This window comes from Sorex araneus, chromosome 4 (assembly GCF_027595985.1).
Source record: "Sorex araneus isolate mSorAra2 chromosome 4, mSorAra2.pri, whole genome shotgun sequence".
Classification (NCBI taxonomy): Eukaryota; Metazoa; Chordata; class Mammalia; order Eulipotyphla; family Soricidae; genus Sorex; species Sorex araneus.
In genome coordinates, this window is record NC_073305.1 from 49066963 (window position 1) to 49083893 (window position 16931).

Sequence of the window (16931 nt, forward strand, 5' to 3'; positions counted from 1 at the left end):
CCTGGAAGGCCGTCTGGGGCGCCCGTCCAGGAGGAAGTGAAGTTTCTCTGGTGCCTGCCTGTAGGATTCACGCACCGGAGGGTGAGCTCTGGGGGCCTGTGTGGCCCACAGCCTCGAAGCTGGGAGCAGGCAGGGGAGGGTTTTTGTTAATTTGTTCTCTGCCCCGTATCTCACCAGTGTAGGGCCCTGTGAGAGTGTGGAAACTCATTACAACTTCCTATTTCTACAAGTTAAAATAAAAACACAATTAAGATTTTATAGGTGCTAAAAGTTGGTTTTGAACTTTTATTAAAAAAATATATTTGCAAACATATAAAATTTAGGATGAAAAATGCTCATTTGAAAACATGTAATAACTTAATATTTGCAAACATACACAGATGGTATAAAATTCATACCGTTAAAAATGTTAGTGATGCAGTATTGCGCTTGTGGAACAAAAATCTTGCTGCAATTCCAGGTCTTCTCGGCCTCCCTTCCAGGGAGCTGAGAATCTGGCACAACGAAAGTCATGAGAACCACAATGCCAAAGCAGAAATACAGACTAGAAAACCATTTAGAACACATAGTTAAAAAACACTTTCTTAAGGAATCACACAGATAAAAGGGAAACACAACCTTGCATTTTCCCCATTCAAAGTGAACAATATTGCATCATCTTAGCGTTTCAAGCGAAGACGTGAAATACAACACCGAATGGAACATTGCACACACCTCTCCTGCTGGAGTGGCTGAGAAACAGGCTCCTCGAGCCCCGGCTGAAGGGAAATGTTCCCAAGCACAGCCTTCTGGGGTGAGTTGTTTGACTTGGTTCAGGTCTTAAAACTTTAGACACCTGACAACACAGGGCACTGTTGGCTCCAGAAGGTACTTTGAATACAACCCAAGACTACCGAGACAGGTAAGCAAAAATCGTGCTCAGCAGCAAATGTGCAGCAAGAACGCAGGACACGGGGTCCCGTGGTTCCTTGTCTTCACTTACATGGACTGACCCCACCATGCCCGTGTGCCCGCTTGCTCCTCCGTGTTTCTCCATTGTGACAAGAGTTACAGATATGATGGCTGATTTTGTGTTATAAGCAGTTAGGCACCTTCAATTTCATGTTGCATTATTAGTAATACAATGGCAGTTATGGCCTCTACTATCAAAATGAGAAAATTTCAAACTACATTCTTTGGGGGAGGAGAGTAATAAAGCTGCATGGTTTAAACGTATATACCTAGTAGAGGATTCAGTGACTTTTACAAGGGAACATCGGCAGAAAAGGAACAAAGGCTTGACATGCGAAATCTGGCCAGACATTTTCTAAACCAGGCCTGTGCGCTCTCTGGTGGAGAAGAATCCAGGTCAACTTGGCTTCTTCTCAAAATATCCCCCCCAGCCCCTGCGATGGGATGGCCGTGGCCCCAGAGCTTCTCCTGAGCCTGAGAGTTACACTGCAACTCTGGGTCCAAAGTTCCAGCTCACTCAGGAAAGCCCCAGAGTGAGGAGGAGCTTGTGCTGCAAAGGAACAAGGAGGTGCAGGCATCCAATCTGGGTGCAGCCCAGAAACTACAAGAAAAGAAGCACAGGACCACCTGCTTAGGGGGTGCGGAAGGGGTGTGCGGTGGCCTAAGCAGGCCCCTGAAGCTCTGCAGGACTCAGCAAGAAGCAGCTCTGTTTGGGTGTCCATTCTGATTCAACTAAGATTTCAAATTAAGGTCACAGTAAAGACACTGCAGCAATGTAAACATGCAACCTGTGCTAGCATGAGGTTCTGGAGAGTAAGCCTGAATGAGGAATAAGGCAACTGAACTGTGACTACTGGGCCAGGGTTAATCCAACTGCAATTGACCAAGGTTGGCCTGACTCTGAGCCTGAACATCCAGGAATGACGATGGTGAACTTGGGCTTCTGAATTTGAAGTGAATGGTTTGAATATAAAAACTTGGGAGCTGAAACCAGGTTACCCTTTTCAAATCTCCATGACTCGGGCACTTAAGAATTTACTCTCACACTGAGCCAACCTTATCATAGATCCTCTTTATCATCCTGCATTATTCACTCCTGGAACTGAAGACTGGAAAGTAACAGATTTGATTACAGACCCTTGTTAGGGTATTTGCTTTAAACGCTCATAATATTATACACACTCAATATCATTTAAATGTCTACTGTAACAAGAATCCCTTGATTCTTCCACTCACCCAAGCCCACGAGACTACACTTTGGGTGTGATCACCCCACCTGGTCCGGCCTCTCCCCGGGGCCAGTCAAAGGGCTCCCACCCACTGCCTGGGGTCAGCGGCACTCCTGACCTTTGGCAGCTTTCCCGGGGATGCATGAGCAAGTCATTTTTGGTTGCTGAATTTTCCACACCACCTTTAAAAACTAATCCTAGTGAGCATGAAAACTTGTAAGCTTCCCTGACCTGTGCACAATTTACACATTACTAGGCAGACAGCAATAGGAAACATGGGACTGAGAAGCAGGAAAGTCAAGGAAGCACGTTTAGATTAAAAGAGCCAATCAAGCAAAGGATTCCTTACACTAAAGACCAAACTAAAATGAGTATAATTCACAAGTATTCTTTAAAAAATTTTAGCTAGGAAAAAAAAAATCTATGGACTTATGATTGAGTTACCATTAAAGCTTAAATGATTGTTCCCAAGGAACCACCATATCTGTCAGCATTATTCACAGCTAATTCTTACGCTAGCTGGTTGAGCCAATTGGGTTTTTACCCCATCATTAAATAGTGCTCAGAAAAGTAAGCAGTGCATCTTAATTGGTTAAATACTACAAAATGACCTGTATCATAGAAACGAAGACACTTTCATTCAAAGAATTATCTTAAAATTACCATTACAGAAATAACTCAAAATCTACATTAAAATATTACTAATCACCATTACATGCCATAAAAGAATAAATATAAACCATGGCGGATCAATAGCAGCATAACGAAGCATCTTTACATATTTTCACACCTGGGGCTAAAAAAGTACTCACAGCCTAGGGTACACTGGTAAAGTTCTGAATTTCCCTTCTGTTTTTGATTCCATCTCCCACAATTAAGGGCAGTGTGAAATAGCTCCCTTTTCTGCATAGCTCTAAAACTATTCTCAGTAGACTTAGCGAATGGAACCAGAATGGCTTTGTCCAGATTGGTCCACTGGTCCCTTCTGTCAGAAAAGCCTGAAGGAAAGCTGAAGGAAAACAATCAACGACTTCTGTGTTTAGAGAGAAAGGAAAATAAGGCCATGCGCCACACCAAAATGTAACATGTCCAAAACTACCCGAGTGTCAAGTGCAGGTTCCTGATCGTGTCCAGGCTTCAGGAGCCAGCCTGCGCGTCTATTCTGACTGCCCGCTCCGAGCCTGCACAAGCTCGCAGGGATGCGCTAACGGGCACGACCAGGGCGGCGTCTGCTGTGCTGCGCTGCAGCGCTGGCAACACTTAAAAACAAAACACAAGGAAGAAATTCCAGAACTTTTAAGGCCCAATGGGCACGCATAAAAAACAGACGCCACCTGCAAAGATCGTTTCCGATTTGCTGGCTTTCACTCTGACCCTGAACACTGGCAGCTCCTTGCACAGTGCCCACTTCTCTCTGTTCAGAACCTCATTCAGAACTTTACCGTGGGCCTGACGCCCCGGGGCGGGAGGTGGGGAGGGGTGTGGCTGGCCCGAAACCTAACTACTGCAAGGCTGGTGACTACTCTTTCCTAAGATCTGGAAAGTGGAAGGAAGTGGGAAAACCAGACTCATTTCACATACTCGTGTACAGCTGATAAAAACACCCACACAACGCAACGGCCCATTTTTGATTCTGCCAAAACAAAGGTCTGCTGGTGATGCTTCACAGTGAAACCTCCATGATCACTGAGAACGTCACTTGGAAAACATTCGTAAGGGACGAGTGTCTATCTCACAGGCTCAATGTCAGGAATCTCAAAACTCAATGTTCGGCTTAGAAGCTTCCAGGATGAGGCCTGTCTGTTTCTGAGGTCGCCAGTCCGCCTTCGTGTCACTCCGGCTCCAGTCATAGGTTGAGGGGGTTGTCTTTATTCTTGGTCAGAACCTGTAAGTAGACTTCGTGGAGGGTACTGAGGAAGCCGGAGTCATTCTGGAAGGAAATGTCACATTTACCTCATCAGTACTTATTTCCTTGACAGCATCTTAAAAAAAAAAAAAGAGCCGTGGGGCTGGAGCGATAGCACAGCGGGTAGGGCGTTTGCCTTGCACGCGGCTGACTCGGGTTCAAATCCCAGCATCCCATATGGTCCCCTGAGCACTGAGCACGGCCGGGATGATTCCTGAGTGCAGAGCCAGGAGTAACCCCTGTGCATCGCCAGGTGTGACCCCCCCCAAAAAGAAAAGAGCCGTGCAAATGATTCGTGTAACGACTTACTCAAAGAAAACTTACTCAAAGAATCTCACCATGCATAGGTAACCATGATCAATACTTTGCGAGTCGCTTGCCCTGCCGCGCCCCCCCCCCCACAGGAGTGTGTGTTTCTGGAGAGAAATCTACAACAGTCTAGTTCTGAATTTTCTAAAAACCACTGATTTTCTAAACAGCAATGACAATGGAAACCAACAACGAGAATCCACACTGAACGGAAGCCCTGCGTACCTTGATCAGGTGTATCAGCGTGTCCTGGAGCTGTGACTTGCTGAGGATAAGGGGAGGCTTCCTCGGGTTCTCCGGAGTCCCGACAGTGAGGGGAGAAGGGGAACTTGCTTTCCGTTCAAGGTCAGTGGCCCTGGGAGCTGTCTGCTGGAAAACGCTGGGAGACAGCAGGACTGAAGACACTGCTGTGGTTGCTGCAGTAGCCAGTGGAGGACCTGCAACCTGTGGGGGGACAATGGTCACCCGAAGCCAAGGGCAGGAGCCGGCAGCCAGGCCGAGGAGGGAGCCCGGGGTAGCCACCATAAGTAGCAGCAGAGCAGAGTGCAGGGGTGGGGCGACAGAACAGCAGGGAGGGCGCTTGCCCTGCAAGCAGCCGACCTGGGTTCAATTCCCAGTACCCCATAGACTCCCAGGGCCACTGGAGTGATCTCTGAGCAAAGAGAGGAAGTAAGCTCTGAATACTATTGGGTGAGGCCCCAGACCCAAAACAAATGAAAAAAGAACAGTGCGGAGCCCTACCCTGGCCCCTCAGCTGCAGGTATAAAAGCTGAGTGCTTCGTATCCAGTTACTAGTTTGTTAATGAAAGGACCAGGAGTCTATGGACATGGTAAGAACGCCCCAGAGTTCACTCATTACTGAAGGGGAGTATGATACACAGTAACACGCGTGTGCCCCTAGCAGCATCTCAGTCCAGAAGAGGGCCGCTGAGATGGGTCTCTGCCTGAAAGCTAACACTTGTCACTCAAAAGACAAAATTTTGCTTCATGTTCAGCAGAGTGGCTTAAACGTACATAAGGACATTCTTCAGACAAAGGGTGTCCTTACCGGCATGGCACTGGGTAACACCTTAGACTGGGCAAAGACTTCAGGATCCTGGTTTTGCTGCATAGTCTGCAATGTTAAAAAAAAAAACAACAAAACCACACAAAGGTGAGAGGTACCCAGGGGGTGGCTCAGTGGTTTAAAGCGCTTGCCAGGCAAGCCAGAGGCCAACAGTTCCAAACACAATGCTGCCTGAGAGACAGGAGGGGACCCTGACAGTCCTGCTCCTAGGGCTTCTCCACGAGAGCCTGAGCTGGCTCCCACGCAGTTCCAGTGCGAGAGGGAGATCTTGAGGTTAACCCCCGCCTGACCCTACTGTGGTCTGGGCTCGCCAGTGGCGGGCAAGATGAGTAAGTTTTAGTTCGCAGTGGGAATAAGAAGTGAATGGCTCAGACACCATCACACTGACCCAGACTCCCAAGGGAGGGGGCACGGCCAGCACTGCCGGCTGCCAACACGAGAGACAGAGAATTGTCCTCGAACTGGAGGGAGCCTCAATGGAAAAGCCCCCAAATGAATGTGGTGAGGGAGCCACGACACCTAAGTTTCTTATCTCTCTCTACGAGTTTTCAAAGGAATGGAATAAAATAGCCCATGAGCTAAGACATAATTAAAATGAACTCTTCTATACAGTATCTGGTAAAAGGGTAAGCTTGGGGATTATTATCAATGGGAATAATATGGTTTTGATCAGAAAGATCCCTTTTAGTTCTGTGTTCTTACACAAGCCAGTTCAATTCTGAGTTGATTTTCCCGTAAACTCACTGATATTTTCCATAAACTTATTTTTCTATAAGCTCACTGATGGGCTGGAGCGATAGCACAGTGGTTGGGCGTTCGCCTTTCACGTGGTCGACCGGAGTTCGATTCCTCCGCCCCTCTCGGAGAGCCTGGCAAGCTACCGAGAGTATCAAGCCCACGCGGCAGAGCCTGCCAAGCTACCCATGCATATTGGATATGCCAAAAACAGTAACAATAAGTCTCTCAATGAGAGACGTTACTGGTGCCCGCTTGAACAAACCGATGAGCAACGGGATGAGAGTGACAGTGAAGCTCACTGATCTTGTAAATCATTAACTTCCTTTTTAACCCCCACACACAAACCATCTCCAAGTTCCATTAATTAGTGGACCTTTTTTTGGGTGGTGGTTTGGGTTGTCTGGGTCATACCCAAAGGTGCTCAGAGACATTCCTGGTGGGGCCAGTGAACCATATGGAGTGCCAGGGAATGAACGTGGGCTGGCCCTGGGCTGGCCACGTGCAAGGCAAGTGTCCTAAGTACTGCTGCTTAGGCCTCTGATAAGAGGGGGCCCATAACTCCCCAATTCAGGCTCTGTTGGCCCAAGCACGGTGACCACCAGCCTCCCTCCTCAGGGTGAGCACACTTTCCTTTCCTAGCAGGTTACCTTTGTTCAAAGTCCTTAAATGACTCCCCAGGGCTCTGGGAACAAACCTCTAATCCGCAGGCTTGCTCTCCCACATCTACACTCTAGTGCTTGAAGTCCTGCAAAACCCTCCTCATCTCCAGGCCTCTGCACCCGTGGCTGTCCCTCACTCTCCCCCGCGACTAGGAAAGGCCTGAATCACTGGCTTCCAGCTCACTTTACACCTCCACATCTGGGATGCTCTGGCGGCATCCCTACAGCACCTGGCACGGGTGGGCACTCAGACAGAGCAGTGAAGGAGGCAGGGTCTCTGGAATATGTGGGCCTGAATCAAATGACACCTGAACTGTGTCACCCCTGGCACAAACAAAAAGCCCTGAAACGCAGACCCTGATAGGGAAATGCAAATCAAGTTTTTTAGCTTGGCTCAGTTGAAAAAAATTTTTTTTTTGGTAGGGGTGACAAGGGGGTTACACCCAGGGGGACATACAGTGTTGGCAATCAACACAGGACATAATATAAGGCTCTACCACTGGGTTGCATCCCTAGGCCTGTGCAGAAACGACTCTGGGAAGCAGAGTTTGGATACAGCACCACTGAGGTCAGGGAGGTGGCTGTGTTGGATTCCCAACACCGAGAGGAAAAAAAAAAGGTGCACCACCATGTCCTCATTTACCATAAAATATCTTACTCCCCTCTCTGAATATACCCAAATGGTCTCACAGGAGTTGAATTTAAGGTCTGCTTTGATTTCGAAGCTGCCAGTACCTGAAGGGGAGTGAGCGCCACGCTGCCCAAAGAGGCCGAGGCCACCACTCTGGCTGCCGCCGTCTTCGATGAGGGCTCGATGAAGCTCTCAGGAGTGGCCAGCTGGCTGGCCGACGCCGAGAAGCCGGGCACCACTGCGCCTTTCGCAAGCGGCTGTGTCTGTATTTGGTCATGCTGTGGGGTCAACCTGAGTTTCTGGAGAAGATCAACACTCGGCAGGCACGGCCCAGCCGCATTGGTCACACCCAGGGGGGTCCTGAAGGGGCTCGGGCCGGCAGTCAGACTGGGGTGGCCCAGGTCAGGGACTGGCTGGCCCAGCAGCGGAGACCTCTGCCTGGGTGTGGTCTTCACCGCCTGCATCCGGGTGGTGTTCCGAGGTAAACTGGGGGGAGCCTGGGCAGCAGGAGCTTCTGCAGGCAGCGTGGGGCTGAGCAATGGGCACAACGGCACCGTATAGCTGGGGGCCTGCTTCTCACTGGACTGCGCGATGGAGGCAGGAGTGATTAGCACCGGTGTGGTGACGTCAGGCTGGAGCTGGTGGTGGACAGCAGCATGGACACCCAGGTTCTCTGACTGAGAAGGCCCTCCCGGCTGCTCAAAGGAAAACGGCAGGAAGGAGCTGGGCTCTTTCTGGGAGGCATCGCCCGGAAGCTTGTCCGCTTCTTCTGAATCCAGACCCACAATTATTGGCTGTTCCTTTGGCAAAGAGGTTCCAAATAATTCTTCCACTGTAAGATGCTTGTGTCCAGATGGGGCAGACTGAGAACAAAACAAAAAACAAAAAAACAAATCTCAAACTAAAGCAACCAATGAAAAACATTCCTGGCAAATCAGTGAAACAAAACGTCTTTTTTTTTTTTTTGGCCACACCTGGCAGAGCTCAGGGCTTACTCCTGGCTTGTAAGAATAACTGAATTACTCCTGGTGGGCTTGGGAGACCATATGGGATGCTGGGGATTGACCCTGGGTTGGCCGCGTGCAAGGCAAGCTCCTGACTCACTGTACTATCACTCTGGTCCCGACCCTCTTTTCTATCAACTTATCTAACCTGCAAAGGGCGAGAGATAGAGCTCAACTGGAACAGCACTGAGCATGTACATGTGGGATGCTGGGCTCAGCCCTGGCACAACAAAGGCAAAAAGTTGGCAGAAGCAAGAAGTACAGAATCTGAAAGTAAGAAAACTGGATAGGAAAAACAGGTAGAACAGAGGTGAGGGCCACAGTGCAATCGTTTCTCCAAGCTGGCACACGACTCTACATCAGAAATCAAAATCCAATTCTAGGGCCCCAAATAGTAGTAGAAGTGAACTTTTTTCCCTAGCAGAAGGATCTAAGTGAAAGGACAAATATCTCACTGTAAAGCGAACTGGGTCTTCCTGCCCCCTGCAACACACGTAGGGAAATGACCCTGAGAGAACAGAGGGACCCAAGGCTGACCAAGTACTTCTATTTCCAATTGCCAGAAAGTAAACTGAACCTGTTGTTTAAACAGCAGGCCATTCTTCCTCCATACCCCCAAGTTGCAGATTCCCAATTTGTAGAAAAGAGAGTCACTTAAGCCGCAAATGCCAAGTGAACATGCACTTCAGCCATCTGGCTTACCGATGCCACTGCAGAGATCCGAGAAAAAACATCTGTGCTTTCCACAAGGGGCTCTCCTGCACCCATTATCCTATTCTTTTAACTATGCCTGTAGCTGTGAAGGTGACACCTGGCAGTGCTGTGGGGGTCAGCCACACCCATGGTGCTGGCTGGAGAGGCGGAGTGGTGTTGAGACTGAGGCCAGGGCCTTACACATGCTACCTGGGTCACATTGCTGGCCCCTCCGGAGGAACTGTCTGCCCTGGGCCCAAGAGACACAGCAGGGAGGAACACACAAAAACATTCCCTTCTAGCAGGAGGCAAACTTTGAAAATATAAGCAGCTTCAACTTACACTTTTATACTTAAAAGTGTGTGGGCTACTTAAGGTGCTGGATACAGTTTACACATTAAAAAATAAAAAAGCCACTGCAGCATAGGATTCTCAAATTTTCAGAAAGTCTACAAAGGCCATAGATTATATTGCATGATAGTACGGTGGCATGTCATATTTCTATAGGAAAACCCATCCAGTTTTCCTAGACGAACTTTCGCTTCATCCATTCAAAGTTCCTCATCCAGAAGGAGGAACGGCTGAGTTCACCAGGTGGTGGAGACGCTGGCCTGTGAGCAGTGGGGAAAGATGCAGAGCAGGGCTGGAGGAGGCCGACTGGCAGAGGCTCCTGGGGAGGTAATGGACAGGACCCTCTGTCAAACACCCAGGACCGAACACATCAGGGACTCACAGCTCGGAGACAGGAAGGTAGGGGAGCACACTGGGTATTTTCTTTTTGTTGTTTTGGGGCCATACCCCGGCGATGCTCTGGGGATCATAAGGGATGCTGCAAATAGAACTGGGGGCCACATGCAAGGCAAGCATGCTACCACTGCTCTGCCCCACTGTGTTTTCTTTTTCGGGTCACACCTGGTGATGCTCGGAGGCTACTCTTGGCTCTGCGCTCAGAAGACATATGGGATACTGGGAATCAACCTAAGTTGGCCATGTACAAGGTAAGCACACCACCCACTGCACTACCGCTCTACACCATCCCCCCGCACACCCGTGTATCTTCTACACCATGTAAGCGGCACCAACTGCCAGGTGAAGTACGTTCTCCTGAGACCTACTCTGAGGCCACTTCAGGGCAGGTCTCAGGAGAATGTGAGCTGATGAAGTAATCTGAAAAGGAAGATGAGAATCTTCCTCCAGCTGTAAAAAATGGCAATTTCGTAACAAACCTTTTTATCTTAGAAAACATTCAATAAAAATTCTAAAAAGCGAGTAAGATGTATCTTGGCAAGTTAATGTGACAAGAAGCTTTTGTTTAAGTAAAGAATTCTCAAATGGTAAACCCAGGCCCCCCACTAATAATGCTGCACTGAGACTAGGAGACATTCTTGTCACAACACTCTCTATCACTTTAAGGGATTTCCCATAATCTCACTTCAAATAAAAAGCAGCACTAATATCTAATTATAAACTATACAGATAAAATATATGCAGAAGATTTTTGTAGATTTTATTTCTTAACATTTTTACTTGAGAAAATTGTACGGTCTGAAATAAAAGATATCCAGGTTCAAATGCCATCTGCTTACTGGGAAAATAACATCAAAATCTTTCTACTTAGCACCATGACCTGAAAAATGGGGACAATTGTGGTAACTACTGTCCCCTCAAGGACTGGAGCAATAGCACAGCGGTTGGGCGTTCGCCTTTCACGCGGCCAACCGGAGTTTGATTCCTCCGCCCCTCTCAGAGAGCCCAGCAAGCTACCGAGAGTATTGAGCCCGAGTGGCAGACCCTGGCAAGCTACCCGTGCGTATTGGATATGCCAAAAACAGTAACAATAAGTCTCTCAATGAGAGACATTACTGGTGCCCGCTTGAACAAATCGATGAGCAACGGGATGACAGTGACAGATTGTCCCCTCAAAGAGCTGCTGCGAAAATTCAGTTCTCAATATAACGTTTGATTCCCAGTAGTATTCAACACATAAAGCTGGTTCTTTTAATTTTTTTATTATTACTGTCATTGTTCCCCCGTTAATCACTGATTTACTCGAGCGGGCGCCAGTAGCGCCTCCATTTGTCTCAACCCTGAGATTCTAGTATCATAAACTTTATTTTAAACTTTTTTTATTATAATAAAACTATTTTTTATAATTAAACGTCATCCTTTTTTTTTTTTTTTGTCCACACCTGGCAATGTTCAGGGGTTACTCCTGGCTCCGTGCTCAGGAATTACTCCTGGTGGTGCTCAGGGGACATGGGATGCTGGGATCAAATTCAGGTCAGCCGACAGCTGGGCAAGCGCCCTAACCACAGTACTAATGCTCCGGCTCCCAGTCAACATCAACTTCAATGGAAAACACCACCCTGTCTTGTTTGTCTGGAGGGGTGGCTGTGGTGGCGTGGGCCACACCGGACAGTGCTCAGGGCTACTCTTGGCTCGTGCCTAGAAATCACTCTGGCATTGCTAAGGAGACCATATGTGGTGTCAGGGATCAATGCCAGGCTGCATGCAGGGCACGTACCTTAATGCTATAAGCTATCTTGCTAGCCTACTTCTGCCCATTTTTGAATTTTATACACAATATGCTTAGAAAAAAATAACCAAGAATGCTTGATTGAAAATAAAGTACTAGAAAAATCACATAGATTCCTGTTCATTAGTATAATGTATAGAGATCTTAACCACCAAAGAGTTCTGTATGTACATCTCTACTGTATATTTCCTACTTTGAAAAACACAGACCATAGGTGATGCTGGGGATCAAACTGGGGTTAGCTGTGTGCAAAGCAAGCGCCTTATCTGCTGTACGATCTCTCAGGCCCAAATATTTATAGTCATAATGATTTTAAAAAATCTTTAAAAAATAGGCATTCTGATGGGTTAGTCTACTTCATTTTAAAAATACGAAACTGTAAGCTAGAACTCTGAACCCTGACTCAAAAGAAGAAAGTCACCAAACTCAGCAAGCTGCCTTTTTACAACTGAGAAGCTGGTGACTGATTCTCAGAGTTTCTTTGGAAGCCGGCGAGTGGCGCAGTCCTAGGGCTTCAGAGGTATTCTGCGTGAGGCAGGATAAAAGCTCACTATGTGGGGAAGCAGGGCCACACGTCTGGTCTGCATCATTCTGTGCAGCAGCAAAGGCAGTGCTGTGAATGCCATCATTCCAGAGATGATGCTCAAGTTTTTAACCACAGGGCTCTCAGCTCTAATGCTGTCGTCTACATTTTTCTGCTGGTGCGTGTACCACACTGAGCTCTGCTCGGGGATCATGGGATCCAGGAACCAAATGCAAGGCAAGTGCTCTACCACTGAGCCTTATTCCTGCCCTTGTCCACACTCCTCACTGTGAATTCCACAATGCTAAAATGCCAAGAAAGCAGATAATAGGTTACCTATCAATTGGACAGTGCCACTCACTGCTGGAGAACAAGTGCTGCTAAGACTTCAGCAACTAAGAGGTGACTTCTAGTCAGTTACAGGTAACTGTGTGCCAATTCTGGGCGGCCTGCTGAGCTGAACCCGTTACCGAAGGCTCAGTGAACAGAGCCCACTTCTCCACTCCCCAAAGCCCTGTCATCTCTGCATGGAGAGAAAGGTCCTTCTCAACACTTACATTACCCACAGTAAGGAAAATAAATGGCCAAGACCATGTATTTTCTAGTAGTTTGGTGTATTCCTTTACAGATTCATCTTTTATCAACCACAGAAAGGGTAAAGATCCTTTCCTCATGCCTGGACTTATACAAGTGCTTTGTTTCTGTGCCACACACAGTGGCGCTCAGTACTCAGTGCTCAGAAAGGGTAAAGATCCTTTCCTCATGCCTGGACTTATACAAGTGCTTTGTTTCTGTGCCACACACAGTGGCGCTCAGTACTCAGTGCTCACTCCTGGTGAGGCTCAGGGGACCATATAGGATGCTGGGGATCGAACCCGGGTGGTGGAGTACAAAGCAAGCACCTTACCCACTGCACTATCGCCCTGGCCAGGATTTTAAAAATAAGTGCTAATATAACCTGTCCTTTGGGGAAATGGAATTCAGTGAACAGTATATGTGGGACAAAAATGCTTGTACAATCTCTTCACCTGGGTTTATAGTATTTGTAACCAAAGAACCAAAAATAGGGGCTGGAGCGATAGCACAGTGGGTAGGGCGTTTGTCTTGCACGCGGCCAACCCAGGTTTGATTCCCAGCATCCCATATGGTCCCCTCAGTAATTACCCAGGAGTAATTCCTGAGTGCAGAGCCAGGAGGAACCCTGGTGCATTGATAGGCGTGACTGGGGGGGAAAATAAAAAAAGAAACCAAAAATAACACAAATGATGAAATCGTGTCAAGGGATTTTAGGAAGGAAACTATAATGCTTAGTTCTTTAATTTTTTTTTTGGGGGGTCACACCCAGCGATGCACAGGGGTTACTCCTGGCCTTGCACTCAGGAATTACTCCTGGCAATGCTTGGGGGACCATATGGGATGCCGGGGATTGAACCCGGGTCAGCCGCGTGCAAGGCAAACGCCCTACCCGCTCTCCTATCGCTCCGGCCCTCAGTTCTTTAATTTTTGTTCTTAGGCCAGAACTGAGGCTACTCCAGGTGATGCTGGGGACTGAGCCTGGGCCTCCCACAGGCACACTGGCCCTCTCTGCCATCTCCTTCGCCCTAGAGTGGAATTCTTAGGCCTGCCAGCCTGACAGTACTTGCTCCTTGGCACTAGATGGCAGTGTTACCAAACAAATGTACCATCTAGGGCACGACAATATCCAGGTCTCAATGTTCCATCCCTGTGGCCCATGGGCTGGCATTCAAGCGCGAAGTGGAAGAGCAAGGGTCCCCTGGAGGCCTCGGGAATGCTGAATGCCTTATGTCTGTCTCCAGACTGTCTCTGGTGCTGTGAGACGGCAGCACCACCTTTCTGGTTGTCAATTTCATCTTTCACTGTTGAACAGAGGTAAACCAATCCCATTTATGGTTCTTTTAACCAGCAATGTTCAGGGGTTACTTCTGGTGGTGCGGGGGTAAACCATATGGGATAGTGGGAATCAAAGCTGTGTTGGCCGCGTGCAAGCCAAATGCCCTACTTGTTGTACCATATCTCTCTGCCCCCAGCCCTTTATGATTAAGGTATTTTGGGGATCAGCTCTTCCTTTAAGTCAGCTAGTGCATTAACTCTTAGCACCGTGACTCAGAAAGGAAAGATCTGGTATTCGAAATGGGAAAGAAGGGGCACAGTGGGTAGGGCGTTTGCCTTGCACGCGGCCGACCCGGGTTCGATTCCCAGCATCCCATATGGTCCCCTGAGCACCACCAGGAGTAATTCCTGAGTGCATGAGACAGGAGTAACCCCTGTGCAACGCCAGGTGTGACCCAAAGAGCAATAAAACAAAACAAAACAAAACAAAACAAAACAAAACAAAACAAAAAAAACTGGGAAAGAAACTGGTCTGTTTTGCTGGCAGATCATACCAAAAGGAATTCAGGGGCCAGGGAGATAGTACAGAAGGCAGGGGGTTTGCCTTACACTTGGTCAAACTGGGTTCAATCCCCAGCATCCCATATGGTCCCCTGAATCTATCAGGAGTCATGCCTGAGCACCTGCAGGTGTGACCCAAAAATAAATACAAAACACATCCAGGGAGACAAATCCAGGGAGCTCTTCCTTCCATCTCCCTCCAACAAAATATATTGGGGAAAAAAAAAGTAAATTTTACATAGCACCACTTTTATGTTTAACCTTCATGATTTTTTTTTTCTTTTTGGGTCACACCTGGTGATGCACAGGGGTTATTCCTGGCTCTGCACTCAGGAATTACCCCTGGTGGTGTTCAGGGGACCATATGGGATGCTGGGATTCGAACCCGGGTCGGCCGCATGCAAGGCAAACGCCCTACCCATTGTGCTATTGCTCCAGCTCCAACCTTCATGATTCTTAATCCAAGTACAATAAAAATGCAGTGTAGGAATGTAGTATATAAAATCTAGTTTAAACTAATTATCTAAATACCAAATAACATTATGGATACGTTGCTGATAGAATTATCAGAAACTGTGGCAGTCTCATTAAACAAGAATAATTACCGGGGCTGGAGCGATAGCACAGCGGGTAGGGCGTTTGCCTTGCACGCGGCCGACCCGGGTTCGAATCCCAGCATCCCATATGGTCCCCTGAGCACCGCCAGGGGTAATTCCTGAGTGCATGAGCCAGGAATGACCCCTGTGCATTGCCGGGTGTGACCCAAAAAGAAAAAAAGAAAAGAAAAAAAAAAGAATAATTACCAAATGAACCAACACTTCTACTCTCAAGATTTATCTTGGAGAAGTGAATAACTCATGTAACAGCCAAAATCTGCACACATCCCAGGTGTCCTTCAACAGGTAAATGGTTGAATATGCTCACATTGGAGGCCTGGGAGTGACAGTAAAGCAGGAAGGGCATGTGCCTTGTATGCAGCCAACCTGCATTCAATCCTTGACACCCTGTATGGTCGCCCAAGCCTGCTAGGAGTAATCCCTGAGCACAGCTAAGTGTAGTCTAAAAATGAAAAAGTTACTACAAGATAGTATAAGATTAAAGTGCTTGCCTTGCATGTGGCCAAGCCTGGTTTGATCCCTGGCACTGCATGTGGTCACCCTGAGCACCAGCAGGAGTGATCCCTGAACAGAGCTGGGAGTAAGCCCTGAGCACCGAGTGTGTGTGGTCCCCCCACACCCTCCTCGCCACAACACAAAACAAAATGTTAGCACAATGCTGCAAAAGAGGGGAACTACTGATACGCAAAACAATTTCAATGAACCCCCAGCAATTATGCCCAACAGAGACAACCCCCAAGGGCCGTACGCTGTAAATGCCACTTTTACAGGATTCTTGAAATTACGGCACTAGAGATGGATGATGCTGTTCAGGCTAAAGATGGGAGGAGCTGGTGTGATTCCAAAGTTGACACACAGATCTCTGGAGATGGTGAGGTGAGAGGAGCCCTGGTATTGCAATTGGATGCTGAATACACGACACACGAGACAAAATACCACAGCGTAAACAGACACGTGCAAGAACACGTGTAAACAAGGAGTAAAGCAAAGAAATGTGAAGATGGTAGATTGTGTCACTATTCGGAATTTCATACAGAATTTTGTAAAGCTGTTATCAACGAGGAACTGGCTTTGGAAGGGCGAGGAACAGTTCAGAGGGCTGGAGTGCTGCATGCCTTGAGCCCTGGTACTCCACGATCCCCTGAGCACCACTGGATGTAGCCATGTGGTCCCAAAGCAATGCTAGGCATGGGTCTGGGAGCACAGCAGTCCCTGGTCCCTAAACACTGCTGTGGAGAGCACCCTGCCCCTGCCCTCCTCCCCCTCCCCCCCACATAAAACAGTACTAGCTTTTTGGATGAGATGGGGCACCCCTGGTGTTTGAAGCAGAAGAAATCCATGACCTAACTTATACTTTGCCAGGATTACTTTGGCTTTGGGTTAGGAACTGGAAAGGAAGTGGCAAGGGCAAAAGTGAGACAAACAAATGAAAGTCTACCAGAAAACCCAGATGCAAGACAGATAAAGGGGGGTGTGCACGCAATGGCAGAACCGGAGCACTAGAGCTGCTGGGCCTGCATTGCCGGGTATCACTGGAGGGGGCCGTATACCGTGCCTGGCGACTCTGGGGGATGACCCCTATTTAAACAAAAGAGGGTCACACGAATCAGGAAAAATGACATTACTTCAGCAGATAAATGACAAACCAAATTTGTAC

The 16931-nt window shown here is 48.0% G+C and overlaps 1 protein-coding gene across 2 annotated transcripts in view; it reads right to left on the reverse strand.

The window, feature by feature from the left end:
• Positions 1-259: 259 nt before the first annotated feature.
• DCP1A (decapping mRNA 1A) overlaps positions 260-16931 on the reverse strand; it is a 54248-nt gene continuing 37576 nt past the window's right edge. Inside the window, exons 7-10 of one of the 2 annotated variants that reach the window (XM_004615095.2) lie at positions 7594-8352; positions 5444-5509; positions 4621-4839; positions 260-4110 (exon numbers count right to left, since the gene is read on the reverse strand). In XM_004615095.2, the coding sequence (XP_004615152.2) occupies positions 4027-4110; positions 4621-4839; positions 5444-5509; positions 7594-8352 (1128 nt within the window). In that variant the 3' untranslated portion in view covers positions 260-4026. The remainder of the gene's footprint in view (positions 4111-4620; positions 4840-5443; positions 5510-7593; positions 8353-16931) is intronic. The other variant, XM_055134068.1, reaches the window with a different exon arrangement.